Genomic DNA, 15,325 nt, shown 5'->3' with positions numbered 1-15,325 from the left:
TCATATTTCTGGAAAGGAAACAGTTAGTTGTGCCATCAAACCAGATTCAACAAAGCTTTTTTTTATCAGCAAAAATGAACATTGCTTTTAGGTATAATGTTTTAATTTTCTGTATAATGCCAACATTACCCGCCTAATCTCTGCAGTGGAGAGGCCAGAAGATTTAAGTTGCTCACATTCTTTATGAAGAATTTTGAAGTTCTCCATAAGTTCTTCATACTGCAAAAGAATAAAAATAATTTACATTCATAGGGATAACCACAAACATACCTGCAATGAAAACAATAGAAATGTCAAGTTGCAGTGTCCCATTTAAAGTATAATGATCTATCACTGAGGCATTCACTGCCAGACCTAGCAAATACACCACGATTGAGATGCATTATACCTCAGATCTAAACATGCCGAGACAAAGCTGGATAACAGGTAAAAAATATTCTACATTTTGCTGATGCATACTAACTCAACAGATCCATTGTGGAGATACCAGCAGTTACAAACTTGTTTTTTTCAGTTGAAAAACACGTTTATTTAGGCCAAATCACTGTATACACAGTCTCCCCTGTAATTTTACTCTGAGACAATAAGCTTTTTTTTCATGAGTGATGGTAGCTTGCCTTACCTTATTAATACCATTATATAATGAATACAATTTTGCCACGATTCTCATTCAAGTGGATGAAAATGCATTTTTCAAAACTCAAAGGCAACGCAGACACCCTGCAAAATGCTGTGCATTGTGGCTCATATGTTGTAATTCAAGCATTTAGAGCTATGTTTTTTTAACCTGCTGACAATGTAAAATTCTCCAGATTAGGAATAAACTAGAAGGGTTATTACAAAAGCGTAATTTTCACTATAGTGCTCCTTTAATGCTGTTAAATATTCTCTCTGAGGGCCCTTTGCCACTAGCCAACGCGTGCACAGCAGGACGACAGGAAGTTGCGCTTAGACGCGTATCAGCACCGCTAGCTGTAATTCACCAGACAGGAAATTGATTGCGGCGTGCAATTATTAATGTTCCCAGAGGGGTTGCAACCTAGCACTCTGAACACTACACTTTGAACACTTTAACTAATGTGAACGGTAACATGAAAGTCACTGGCGTAACAATAGGGGAAGCAGCCCCTGCACCCCGGGGGCCCGCTCATGGCTGTTTTGGGGGGCAGGAGGGATTGCAGCATGAGGGGAGAGCTTTGCACATCAGCGGGGAGGGGGGACAGTCTCCCCCCCTTCCTCACCACACGCTCTCCCCTCTGCGCTCCCCCTCCTGCATCTATCTAAGTGGCAGCAGCGGCGGCAGCGGCAGCAGCTATAATTACCTCCATTCACCACGGAGGTCTCCGAACTGCAAGGGCTTCACATTACTTCCTGTTAAAACCGGAAGTAATGTGAAGCCCTTGACGATCGGAGAAGCCCTTGCAGAACGGAGACCTCCGGTGGTGAATGGAGGTATTTATTGCTGCCGCCGCCGCTGCTTAGATAGATGCAGGATGGGGAGCGCAGAGAGGAGAGCCGTGGTGACGGGGGTGCAAAGCTCTCCCCTCATGCTGCGACCCCTCCTGCCCCCCCCCCCCCCAAAAAGGCCATGAGCTTGGGGGGGGGGGGGGGGGGTGTGTGAGGGCCCGCTCAAATTCTTGCAGGGGGCCCAGGGACTTTTAGTTACGCCCCTGATGAAAGTCAATAGACTTTCATTTTACTTTGCTTGTCGCATCCTATATGCGGTCCGTCAGAACGGACGGAACAGCACCTAGAGGGAAAGGAGCCTTAAGGTGGCCACTAACGGTCCAATTGTTAGCGAAAAATCGTGCAAGCGATCAGAAATTCTGATTGGAACTGAAATATTGTAATACATCGTTCACTACACCATCAATGAACCAATCTTTGCTTCCAATCTATCACAACCAACAAGAAAATCCAAATTTTGGTTCGACTAAAATTCATTCGGGTGACATTTTTTTTCACTCATTCATAATTGATTGTGTCCACCAATGGAGATTATTTACAACCAATCCGATCAGAATTTCTGATCGCGCTAACGATTTTTCGCTAGAAATTGGACCGTTAATGGCCACCTTTAGTTTACACCTGTAGCTTCCATAAGTTTCAAATTCCGTACAAAAAAATGTAACTTGTTGGAATCTATGAAAACATTATATGGTTTGGTGTACATAGGACGTCTGTTAAAGGACATCCGAGGTGAAAATAAACTGATGAGAAAAACAATTTTATCTATCCTCAGTATCCTAAAATGACTTTAGATATTCCACAGTTTTATTTTATATTTAAATATAGTTTTTAAGTTTTTACTGTGTCACTGTCTCTGTTCAGTGATTCCTTCATTGAATTACGTCAGAGCTATGAATCATTGACCCTTTCTATCTCTTTCCTGCTCTCAGAAGCCATTTACTGACAGGAAAGTATTTTATGGCTGCGATTAGTTATCAGTGAGGGTTATGCTATAGTCTGACCCAGTCCAACCTGGTCCCAACCTGGGCAGAAACTGTCACTTGTATACCTGATGTTTAACTTTTTCAGGCAGAGGAAGAAAAAAAAAAAAAAAAGAACACAGCATAGTTATTTGTGTGCTAGGCACTATACATACACATGTCGATCTCATCATGTCAAATGTAACCTCAGTTGCCCTTTAAGTGTCATCTTTCCACTTGTGTCATCACTTCCTGCCAGGAAAATCAGGAAGTAACTGCAGTAACAGGTCTGCTAGTTTAGTGCTATATGTTATCAAGAATATTTTATTTGTTTCTGGAAAGTGGAGCTACACTTTAACAATCAGTTTTTCGTATCTTGCTATTAACACAAACCTAGAAAACGATTGAAATACTTCCGATCAAAGCACCATCTGCATAACACAAAAAAATAACGTAGCATTTAAATACCACTTTTGAAGTGGAACATGACATTTAAATGTGTCTAGCATTTAGGAACTGTGTCTCAGATTGCCATGTAAACAGCATGCTGGGCAGTCTTCCAACGCTCTTGATAACATTCTGCAACTGATGATATCTAGAAACAGTGGAAAATGTAATTCACTGTCAAATGCAAGTTGTAAAGGAGGATGTAATGGGAATCTGCTATTCTAACATATTTTTACCAGTGTACCAAAGCAAGAAATGACATAGCGGCACGAGACATAGATGTATAATCATCTCTTATTTCAGGTGAACACACAAATGAACATGTATTTACGGTATGTCATTTACAACGGACAGAATGCTTATCTGAAACGCTGCTTTGAAAAAATTAGTTTTGTAGCTAGGATCTAAGTAACGATGATTCTAACAAGCTGTACTGATGAATAGTGGCTTGACAATGCATCTGTAACCTTTAAGCGAGCAGTAAAACATTCTGCTCTGTACAGCCTGTTATTGAAAGAGCCTGGTATTAAGGCAGGCAGATATGGGACCCTGGTGGTGGAATGTAGGCGTACAAAGCTGGCGAGCTGTAGGATTTCACACTGACTGCAGCCAGTACTTTTTGTCCACTGTAGAACATGCCCCTGTTGTTTTCAAAGATCAGCTAGCTAAAGTCTTTCTTCCTTAATACAAGTGTACTCCAACTGTGTTTTCAATGGTTTAAAGTAAACTCTGCAGCATTAGCCTATATTTTTAGTCATTAAAGAAATCAATGTACAGAGAGCATACACTAAACAGTTTATTAACCATCAAACTAAAAACTAAACAAAAAATTAAATAGAAGCTATTAAAAAGTAAATCAAGAAAGGAAAGATCAATGGTGTAGTAGAAATGCACTAACAATACAGGACATATTCAATGGGAATTTTAATTTTAAGGAAGATAATGAAAGCTGCAACTGTTGAATTTCTTTTTAAAAATACAGCTTGCCTGGCTGTTGTACGGATCCTCTGCCTCTATACTTTTCGGCCCAAATGTACTAAGGTGGAGAGCTGCACCATTGCAATTCCATGCAGGCTGGTATTCCCTGAGGAATCTGGAGCCCACCAACATGGGGCTCTGTCCTCTGAACAGTACCAGAGCACATACGCCATAACATTGAGGGGCACTTTGCAGAAGGGGGAGGTACAAAGTCTCCCCACCCATTCCTGAAGACTCTTGTCCAGTGGTTCATATTCACCTTGATACATAGGAGGGGAGGGGTGAGCACCCTTGTGGCAGTAAGGCCTAGAGGGACACTGTGGTGGACACCAGAAGTCACCTTTTTATTCTAGACAAGTAAATAAAAGGAAATCCAACAAAAGGAAGGTGGTTCAATGTAAAAACACATACCAGTATATCAGCAAAGATCTACAGTAATATGCTAAGTTGCCAATATCAGCAAGACTAGCTTCATAGACAATAGATAAATAAGAAAAACCTTATCTACCACTTGCTAAAGGAGGCGGTATATAAATAAAAGCTCATATAAATCTCAAATTATGCAATTACATTTTATCAGTTAATTCATTTGGTTTCTAGGGTGGGCTTCCTTTCTTAGCATGTACCAGTTATCGACATAAAACATAGCCTAGCTACAGTGATGTGAAAAACTATTTGCCCCCTTCCTGATTTCTTATTCTTTTGCATGTTTGTCACACTTAAATGTTTCTGCTCATCAAAAACCGTTAGCTATTAGTCAAAGATAACATAATTGAACACAAATTGCAGTTTTAAATGATGGTTTTTATTATTTAGTGAGAAAAAAAACCCAAAACCTACATGGTCATGTGTGAAAAAGAAATTGCCCCCTGAACCTAATAACTGGTTGGGCCACCCTTAGCAGCAATAACTGCAATCAAGCGTTTGCGATAACTTGCAACAAGTCTTTTACAGCACTCGGGAGGAATTTTGGCCCACTCATCTTTGCAGAATTGTTGTAATTCAGCTTTATTTGAGGGTTTTATAGCATGAACTGACTTTTTAAGGTCATGCCACAACATCTCAATAGGATTCAGGTCAGGACTTTGACTAGGCCACTCCAAAGTCTTCATTTTGTTTTTCTTCAGCCATTCAGAGGTGGATTTGCTGGTGTGTTTTGGGTCATTGTCCTGCTGCAGCACCCAAGATCGCTTCAGCTTGAGTTGACGAACAGATGGCCGGACATTCTCCTTCAGGATTTTTTGGTAGACAGTAGAATTCATGGTTCCATCTATCACAGCAAGCCTTCCAGGTCCTGAAGCAGCAAAACAACCCCAGACCATCACACTACCACCACCATATTTTACTGTTGGTATGATGTTCTTTTGCTGAAATGCTGTGTTACTTCTACGCCAGATGTAACGGGACACGCACCTTCCAAAAAGTTCAACTTTTGTCTCGTCGGTCCACAAGGTATTTTCCCAAAAGTCTTGGCAATCATTGAGATGTTTTTTAGCGAAATTGGGACTAGCCTTAATGTTCTTTTTGCTTAAAAGTGGTTTGCGTCTTGGATATCTGCCATGCAGGCCGTTTTTGTCGCGAACACTGACCTTAATTGAGGCAAGTGAGGCCTGCAGTCCTTTAGATTAGGGATCCCCAACCTGTGGTCCGCGGCCCACTGGTGGTCCGCAGGACGTTTTCAGTTGGGCCGCGGGACTGTCCTCTTGTCTGCCCCCGCCGCCCCGCCCCCTCCGCGGCCGCCGCTGCTGTTACCTTTGGCGGCCGCGTGGTCTCTTATATTCCCCTTTTCTCTCTTCCCAGCGTGTGAGTCACAACAGCGCGCCCTGCGGCTGCTGTGATAGAGAGGGAGGAAGCAGGAGAGAAAGAGCGGCCTCCTGTAGCGGCGCGCCGTTACTATGGGAACCGCTCTCTCCTTCCTGCTTCCTCCCTCTCTATCACAGCAGCCGCAGGGCGCGCTGTTGTGACTCACACGCTGGGAAGAGAGAGAGAGGGGAATATGAGAGACCTCCGGCCAAGGTAACTGCAGTGGCGGCCACGGGGGGTAGGTGGGGGCTGCTATACTCTGGCACTTGACTGGGGCACTATACTTGCTATACTGGGGCACTATACTTGCTATACTGGGGCACTATACTTGCTATACTGGGGCACTATACTTGCTATACTAGGGCACTAAACTTGCTATACTGAGCACTATACTAGGCGTAGTGGGCACTATACTGGGGCGCTATACTGGGGCACTATACTAGCTATACTGGGGCGCTATACTGGGGCACTATACTAGCTATACTGGGGCATACTAGCTATACTGGGGCATACTAGCTATACTGGGGCACTATACTAGCTATACTGAGGCACTATACTTGCTATACTGGGGCACTATACTAGCTATACTGGGGCACTATACTAGCTATACTGGGGCATACTAGCTATACTGGGCACTTTACTAGCTATACTGGGGCACTATACTAGCTATACTGGGGCACTATACTAGCTATACTGGGGCATACTAGCTATACTGGGCACTTTACTAGCTATACTGGGGCACTACCTACCCATACTGGGCACTATACTAGCTATACTGGGGCACTACCTACCTATACTGGGCACTATACTAGTTACACTGGGCACTATATTAGCTTTACTGGTCACTATACTAGCTTTACTGGGCACTATACTAGCTATACTGGGGTAACTGTACTAGCCATACTGGGGCAACTAGTACACTGCTGGCCAAACTATGACCCGCGGGCTGTATCCAGGTCACATGCGCTGTAACAGGCGACTGGATTCCTCTCCTCCCTTCCAGCAGAGTTGCACATGGCGATAAGAGTGGGTTAATAGGATGCGATAGTTTGAAGGCAGAACCAGGGCCCCGTCTTTGGAGCCAATCACTGCATTTTGAGACCGCTGCAATAGGTTTGGTATGTGTGGGGGGAGCGACGTACAGTGTACGGGGCATAGGAGTAGACAGGGGATGGAGGAGGGAACATAAGAGGACACAGGGGGACACAGGGGAATGGAGAGAGACAAAGGGGGATAGAGAAGGACACAGAGGGAAGCAGGGGGGAACGGAGGAGCACACAGAGGGACAGGAATAACAGAGAAGGACACAAGAGGTAAAAGAAAGGCACACAGAGACATAATTAATGGGGACAAAAGGTCCATAAGATACCTCTGCACCATGGATGCACCTAGGATTAGTGTGTATATATATATATATATATATATATATATATATATATATATATATATATATATATATATATATATATATATATATATATATATATATATATATATATATATATATATATATATATATATATATATATATATTATTAAAAAAATATATATATATAAAAAATATATATATATATATATAAAAATATATATATAAAAATATATATATAAAAATATATATATAAAAATATATATATAAATATATATATATATATATATATATAAATATATATATATATATATATATATATATATATATATATATATATATATATATATATATATAAATATATAAATATATATATATATAAATATAAATATACACTATGTGCATTGCTACATTTGAACCCACAGCGCATACAAATGAATGGGCCTGATCTTGTCTCTGCATTGTAACAGACCATGTCATCGGACCAGACTTCCTACAGTGCATTTCTGGATAAGGTGTGTCATAACAAGCATGTTACCATAGCAATTCTACACACTATGAAAAGTCAAGTGCACATTATAACGCGCAGAATGTGCATTGCGCTATGCCCGCATTGTGGCACAGGTGTTACGTAGCGTGCATAGTGTGAACTTAGCTTTTAAAGAGACTCCGTAACAAAAATTGCATCCTGTTTTTTATCATCCTACAAGTTCCAAAAGCTATTCTAATGTGTTCTGGCTAACTGCAGCACTTTCTACTATGACAGTCTCTGTAATAAATCAATGTATCTTTCCCCTGTCAGACTTGTCAGCCTGTGTCTGGAAGGCTGCCAAGTTCTTCAGTGTTGTGGTTCTGCTATGAACTCACTCTTCCTGTCCCCTCTATGCACACTGCCTGTGTGTTATTTAGATAAGAGAGAAGAGAGAAGCTGCTCTAATCAGCTGGATAAATCTTCCTCTGAGCTGGCTGGGCTTTCACATACTGAGGAATTACAAACAAGGACAAAGCTGTTTGCAGAAAGAAAAGAGCAGCCTGAAACTTCAGTGCATGGGGGAAAAAAAACACACAAATGATCTCTTGAGATTCAAAAGGAATGCTGTATACAGCCTGCTTATGTATGGATGTATTTTCTATGTGTGGACATACTGTACATCAACCTACTTCCCGTTTTGGTGGCCATTTTGTTTGTTTACAAACAAACTTTTTAAAACTGTTTTTAACCACTTTTAATGCGGCGAGGAGCGGCGAAATTGTGACAGAGGGTAATAGGAGATGTCCCCTAAAGCACTGGTATGTTTACTTTTGAGCGATTTTAACAATACAGATTCTCTTAGTGACACTGAACTAAAAAAAAAGTATGATATAATAAATTGTATGTGTAGTACAGATAATTAATAGAACATTGGTAGCAAAGAAAATAGTACCACCATATTTTTATTTTCAGTTATATAGCTTTTTAAAAAAAAAAAAAAAAAAAACATTGCATCATTCTCTAATATTTGCAGTTCACAAACTTCACTCTGCATTTTAAACTATGAAACAGAGGACTCTTTAAACCTCCCTGTAGTAAAATATTGTCTGAAGTTGTCTTTCACTGTTTCTTTGGTGTATAAGTGATTCAGAAAATAGCACTGGAGCTGACCAAAGTTTTGTTGGAGCGCTCAGGGAAGCTCTTTTGCATACATAACAACTGAAGTTTCTTAATTCTTCTTGTACTGGAAGCAAAATGAGACTCATATTTTTGCTACCAGTGTTCTATGTCTTAGCTGTACACATACAGTTCATTCTATCATAAGATTTTTTTCACTTCAGATTCCCTTTGGTTAGGGAAAACTAAATCAAAGTTTGAGATTTTAGACAATTTTAGGCTTTTATAGCTAGCTGCAAACAGAAATGGAAAGAGAACATGTAATTCCAAAATGACCTATGTAGCACAATACATATCATAGCAATATTTTGAACAAAAGTGTAGCTTAAACAAATATCTTGAGAAAGAATCCTGAAAATATATTTTTAAGAAAGTTAATAAACCACAATTATCAGCTTAGAGTTAGAGCTATGCTTCTGTTTATGAGATTTCTTGTGATGTGGCAGTATGACCATTTGGGTTTGACCTCACCTTCATTACACAGTATGCACTCCCTCAGGCAGACTTACAATAACTGAAATGGCTTGCTGTCAGTTCTCATCTAAAATTTTGCTGAACAAAAGTATAATTTACTTGTGCCAGCTGAAAGCTTAGAAGATATATATAAATCAGCAGGTTTCCAAAAATACAGACAGCATAGTAACATAAAGACTGTCCTTGCATGATCGACTGTTCTTACTAGTCTATGTGCAGTTCTATGGATGGACATAGAAGATATATTTACCAAAACGGTCTAACATGAAAACTAAATAAATATAGTGTTTGTTCTACATACATGCACTTCATTTCTGTAGCCTGAAATGATCACTAGCAATCATTTCTGGGCACAGTTTAGGAATGATCACTATACAGATATGGTGCAGAACTATCTACTGAGTAGCTTGTTCTGTTCTTATTTTTAAAAAGTACCAGAGGTGATATGTGACATGATGAGATAAACATGTGTGTGTATTAACATATTAATAACCAGGCTGTTTAACTTTTTTTTTTATTTTGCTGCCTGAAAGAGTTCATTTCTAGACATGAAAGTGACAGCTTCTGTCTTCTCTGTACCTTGTCTGGAATATAGTAAACATCACTGTTAAAGTGACTCCGAGCTCATAAAAAAAATGAAAGTTGTACTCACCTGGGGCTTTCTCCAGCCCAGTGTTGGTCGGGAGGTCCCACGACGGCGTCCTGGCTCTTCTCCTTCTCCCCGCTCCGGAATGGCTGACAGGCCGCAGCCCGGGCGACACTCAGCAGAGTGTCGGGCTGCTCCTTCCGCATATGACGCGGATTACGTCACACGCCGGCCGCCTCGCGTCATCACGGCGGCCGGCGTGAAAGTACTGCGCATGCGCGATTAAAGCGCGCATGCGCCGTACTGCCACGTCGGCCGCCGTGGCAGTAAAACGGTCTAACATGAAAAAAGTCCTGTTAGACTTCAGTCAGAGCACCTTGTTCAGGGTCTATGGCTAAAAGAATTAGAGGCAAAAGATCAGCAGGAGAGCCAGGCAATCTGCATTGTTTAAAAAGAAATAAATATGGAAACCTCTATATTGCTTTAGGTTCCCTTTAAATGAAGCCAGTTGCGGTTTAACATGTGCAGAGATCTTAAAGAGAGTCTGAAGCGGCTTAACGGGGTCCCTTGACCCCCAAATCCCCTTCCGTGTAGTGGGGGAGCGCTTCCTGGTTGGGGCAGGGCTAACCACCACAGCCCTGCCCCACGTGCATCTGTCAGCGCGTATCTCCGCCTCTCCCCCGCCCCTCTCAGTCTTCCTTCACTGAGAGGGGCGGGGGAGAGGCGGCGATGCGCGGCTGATAGACGCGAATGGAGGCAGGGCTGCAGCCGTTAGCCCTGCCTCCAGGAGCGACCAAGCCTGCGACCAAGTGTCGCAGTGGGGGGTTTGGGGGTGAAGGGACCCCCGTTTAGCGGCGCGTATGCGGCGGTTTAGCAGGGGCACACGTGCCCCTGCTAACTATGAGCGCTGAAGCGAGATTTATTCTCGCTTCAGAGTCTCTTTAACATGTAGTACGCTGCATTACTACTTGGCAGGGGCACCGCCAGCATACAGGTGAGGCACGCTCCCGCTTGGGGCCTCACACTGCGGGGGGCCTTGCTCTGCTGCTGGCGGCAGGTGTGCAGGTGGGAGTGCCAGGCAGAGCGGCAGGAGGCTGTGCGCAGTGGCAGGGGAGCGGGCAGAGAGAAGTTTCCTCTTACCTGCCTCGATCCTGCTAGCTTCTATCTATTTCCTGTTCCGGCATCTGTCGCTATGGTAACAGCGCCCCCTGTGATGACGTAACCGCATATCATCACAGGGGGAGCTCTTACCAATGCACCGTGAGAGGCTGAAGACAGGAGCTGCGTGCAGGATGGAGGCAGGTAAGTGAAAACTTCTAACTCCCCCCCCCCCCCCGCGCACACAAATCTAACCTATACTGGGGGCATATACCTATCTGATCTATACTGGGGCATTTACCTATCTGATCTATACTGGGGCATATACCTATCTGATCTATACTGGGGCATATACCTATCTAACCTATACTGGGGGCATATACCTATCTAATCTATATTGGGGGCATATACCTATCTAACCTATAATGGGGGCATATACTTATCTAACCTATACTGGGGGCATATACCTATCTAACCTATACAGTGTGCACCTACCTATCTAACCTATATTGGGGGCAACTATACTAGCTAACCTATACTGGGGGCAACTATGCTTGCTACCTATATTGGAGGCACCTACCTATCTAACCTATACGGCGGCACCTACCTATCTAATCTATACTGGGGGAAACTATATGGGCTACCTATACTGGGGGGACCTATAGCTGCCTACCTATACAGCGGGCACCTGTACCTGTCTCCACATTGGGGGTCGCATTTTACACCCTTGCCCTGGGTGCAATTTAGCCTAGAAATTGCTAGTATTTGGGTCCACCCACATCATGCTTTGGCCACGCCCATTTTCACCACGAAGCACATCGCGTGACGCTTTCTTTGGAGGTATGGTTATCCATTTTTTGTCTTTATGGATGGGGGGGGCCTCAACTTATGGACTGCTTGGGGCCACCAAAACCTTAGCTGCACCCCTGCTGCTTGGGTAGGGACAATGACATCCCACTCAGCAATCACAGCTGTCTGTAATCTCACTTTACTATGTAACAGAGATTATATTCAATAACTTTCCAAGATATTTTCTTCCCTGATGGTAGTCCTACTTTTTTGATACTGAAAGCCTTTATTTTACTGCTGATTTATCCAGCATTGAATGTCTACTGTCAGTCTATGTCATACAATAAAAAAAAAACAAAAAAAAAAAAACACATCTATAAGACATATTCCAAAGCAATCCATACCTGCTTGTTAGTCTCAAACACTACATCATCTTGTAGGAACTCTGCTGGGACATCTAATTTTACCAGAAAACGGGCCAAATATGCCCTCTTCTTCAGTTCATTTAATTTCTGGAGCAACCAGTATAAGACCGGATGAATTACAGGTTTACTTCCGACAACCAGACCTTGGCGAAAATTACTCCTGGGAATAAAAGCAAATACACTGTATCAAATGCAGCATTATAATATACGGTACATCACACATCAATGTTTATAATTGCTGAAGTCTACATTCTGCATACAAATGCAAGTAGTGATTTTTTTATATTCTTATTAATATGCAAGATCAGGGAAAACAAACAAACAAAAACGATGTGAATGGCATATTACATTGAAGGACAGAGTAACCAAGCAGCTCTGGGAGACCCAAACCACTAGGAAAGTATAGAGGACTAAAAGAGACCGCTCCCCGTGCGCGTCCCTTCCCTCCAATCAGAGGGAGGGAAGGGACGCGGGCGGGGAACGGCAATATAGAGGAGGTGGGGGAGCGGCGCTGAATGGCACCACAAAAGTAAACAGCGTTCTATCGACAAGGTTCATGTCGCTAGCATTGCTGTTTTTATTACGGGGGACAGCAGAGTGCGGGGGGGGGGGGGGGGGGGGCTGGGGGCACACTATACGGCAACAGAGGCTGGTGATAGTATGCACAATACATGCTGTATACATGCTCAAAGCAAACTGGAAGTACAACATAATAGGATGCTCCATCTCCTGTACCAATGGCATCTGGCACCTCCACAGAGAAGGAAGACCGTAGCTGATATGTGCATGTAATTTTTTTGCCTTGTGGGAATACATGTGTTCACCCTCTCCATCTCCTGTTATCCTTTGGTCTAAAGTTGACCTATATGCATGCCACGCATTAAAAACCATGTCTTTGGGGGTGTGGCCAGCAGCCAAGTTGGATGGATGCGTGGCAGCTCGGCTCTGCACCCTCCGGCTGCATTTGCCCAATATACCCTTGTCACAGCACAACCAAACGATACCACCCAGCTTGACTACGACCCCCAGCACATACTGCACTCAGATGGGCGGCCGCCGAACTGTTAAAACATCAGACAGCGAGGCACGTAAGCAGGCCCCGGCTCCCAGCGGCAGGTCCAAGATGGCGCACGAGCAATCGGGAGCGGCCTCTCCAGCCCCATCCATGGGAGAGGGCAGCCTGATCTCACAGCCACAGTCCGCGGAACACAAACAACAGAAGCTGCAGGCTCTGGCTAAAAGCAAAACACCCAGGAGCAAGTCCCAGCAGCCTACCTCCTCCTCCAGCAAGTCGACCAAGATGGCGCCAGATCTCCCACGTGCAGAGTCCCCGGGCCGGGCATCTGAAGCGAACAGCTCAGCTTCCACTTCACTCTCAGCACAAGAGTGGCAACAACCTACAATTACTACACGAGGTACTGGGGACATAGTAGATCGGGACAGGGTCCTATTAGAGCAGTTTGAACTAATTCTGCAACGCAAGCTGGACGAGGCTACTGCCCGGATAACTCATCAGCTTAAGCGGGAGATAAGAGAGCTTGGAGCCCGAACCAATGCTCTAGAGCAAAGAATGGATAATGTTACTGTTGTACTAGACGCTCATGAAAAGGATGTAGAGACAGTGCAGACAGAAGCGCAATAAAACCAGCTGAAATTAGAGGATTTTGAGAACAGGGCCAGACGGGTCAACCTCAGAATCCGCGGGATCCCCGAATCAATAACTGATCTAACCTCAACTATCACAGCACTGTTTCAGGAACTAGACCCAACTATCCTGATAGAAAGACTGGAATTTGACCGAATCCATAGAGCCCTTACGCAGCTAAAACCTAACGGCCCACCCCGGGACATATTAGTTAAGCCAACTTACTATAACACTAAAGAAGCGCTACTGCGGGCAGCAAGAGATAAAGGCAATTTAACTTTTCAGGGACACTCTTATAAGCTCTTTACTGATCTGGCCCTGGCCACAATTCAGAGGAGACGGGCAATGAAACCCATCCTGCAGATTCTGATGGCATACAAAATCAAATATAAATGGGGTTTCCCCTTTAAATTGATATTCACTTATCGCGACAAGCAAGTGTCTGTGTCGTCTCCCGAGGAGGCCCAACAACAACTTGAAACTCTACCCGCAGGTTCCCCAGCTCGCAGTTCAACCTCCACACGCTCCGCACCTCTATGGGAAACGGTTAAAGCACGCCGCAACACTTCGAGAAGACGTGCACCTTCATGCCCTCCAACGAGAATGTCAGATCCAGGATGAAAACGAGATAGGGTCTGAACCCAAGTTCACCACTCATCATGGTCAGAAACCTCTAGTTCGTGTTTCTAGGACCTGATATTTCCGTTCTCTATCCTCCACTAAATCGCCTGCAGATTAGTTCTGGACAAGAAGTTATGTCTATTAGATGGACTAAACTGTCACTAACTTGTTTTATTTGGTTAATCTCTTCTATCACCTTTTCGCTACTGATGCAGGCACACCTGCCTTGGAAACTTTTCTTTAATTTTGCATGCCGATGCTCATTTAAAGATTTAAATTTCAAGTTGTAGATCATCCACAGTTCAAAATGTTATTAACTATGTTGTTCTGTTAAATGTGTGACAAGCACTTTTACTTGTTTAAGTTTTTGAATTAAGCTGTGCAGCCGGAGGGGGTCACCGGATCGCCCGCCGCACGCCTGGCGAATTCCCTAGTACAACAGGGAATGACCTTGGCTCTCCCTGTGTTCTCCGGACACAGCGACAGCCAATCTCACAAAATGTTATGCTTCCCTCTGTTTGGGCTCCTTCCAGAGGGACGCGTCTTAATGTTGTCTCTCCTTTTTCTTTTCTTTATACTCCTCTCTCCCCCCCCCCTTTCCTATCCTTTACTCCTGTACGTTCCTATCACTGTTTCGAGGTCGCTTGCCCCATCCGTAGGAGAACCATGTGGAGCTCTTTCTGTAAAAGACACTCATCATGGCAACTCCTGACACTTTAAAGGGACTCACGATAATATCCCATAACGTTCAAGGTTTCAATGCCCCACAGAAGAGAACTAAGGCTTTTAATTATTATAAGTCTTGTAAAGCAGACATTGTCTGCCTATAGGAAACAAGGTTTTCAGTCTCCTCTCATCCCTCCTTCCTTAGTAATCACTTTCCGTTAACCTACAGTTAATGGGCACGTAAGAAAGTGAGGGGGGGGGGGGGGGTGACAATAGCATTCCGTAGGGGCCTGCCTTTTAAATGCGCAAAATGTTTGTCCGACCCAACCGGGAGATATGTTCTTCTAGTG

At 43.5% G+C, this 15,325-nt stretch overlaps 1 protein-coding gene across 5 annotated transcripts in view; it reads right to left on the bottom strand.

Annotated features, from left to right (window-relative positions):
• Window positions 1-15,325, bottom strand: part of IFT81 (intraflagellar transport 81) — a 191,389-nt gene that overhangs the window by 129,203 nt on the left and 46,861 nt on the right. For all 5 annotated transcript variants that reach the window (XM_068245244.1, XM_068245251.1, XM_068245265.1 and 2 more), the window contains exons 4-5: window positions 12,023-12,203; window positions 130-219 (exon numbers count right to left, since the gene is read on the bottom strand). In XM_068245244.1, the coding sequence (XP_068101345.1) occupies window positions 130-219; window positions 12,023-12,203 (271 nt within the window). The remainder of the gene's footprint in view (window positions 1-129; window positions 220-12,022; window positions 12,204-15,325) is intronic.

This window comes from Hyperolius riggenbachi, chromosome 1 (assembly GCF_040937935.1).
Source record: "Hyperolius riggenbachi isolate aHypRig1 chromosome 1, aHypRig1.pri, whole genome shotgun sequence".
In the NCBI taxonomy this organism is placed as follows: Eukaryota; Metazoa; Chordata; class Amphibia; order Anura; family Hyperoliidae; genus Hyperolius; species Hyperolius riggenbachi.
The sequence above is the reverse complement of the archived record's forward strand: the minus strand, read 5'-3'. Positions and strand labels throughout refer to the sequence as shown.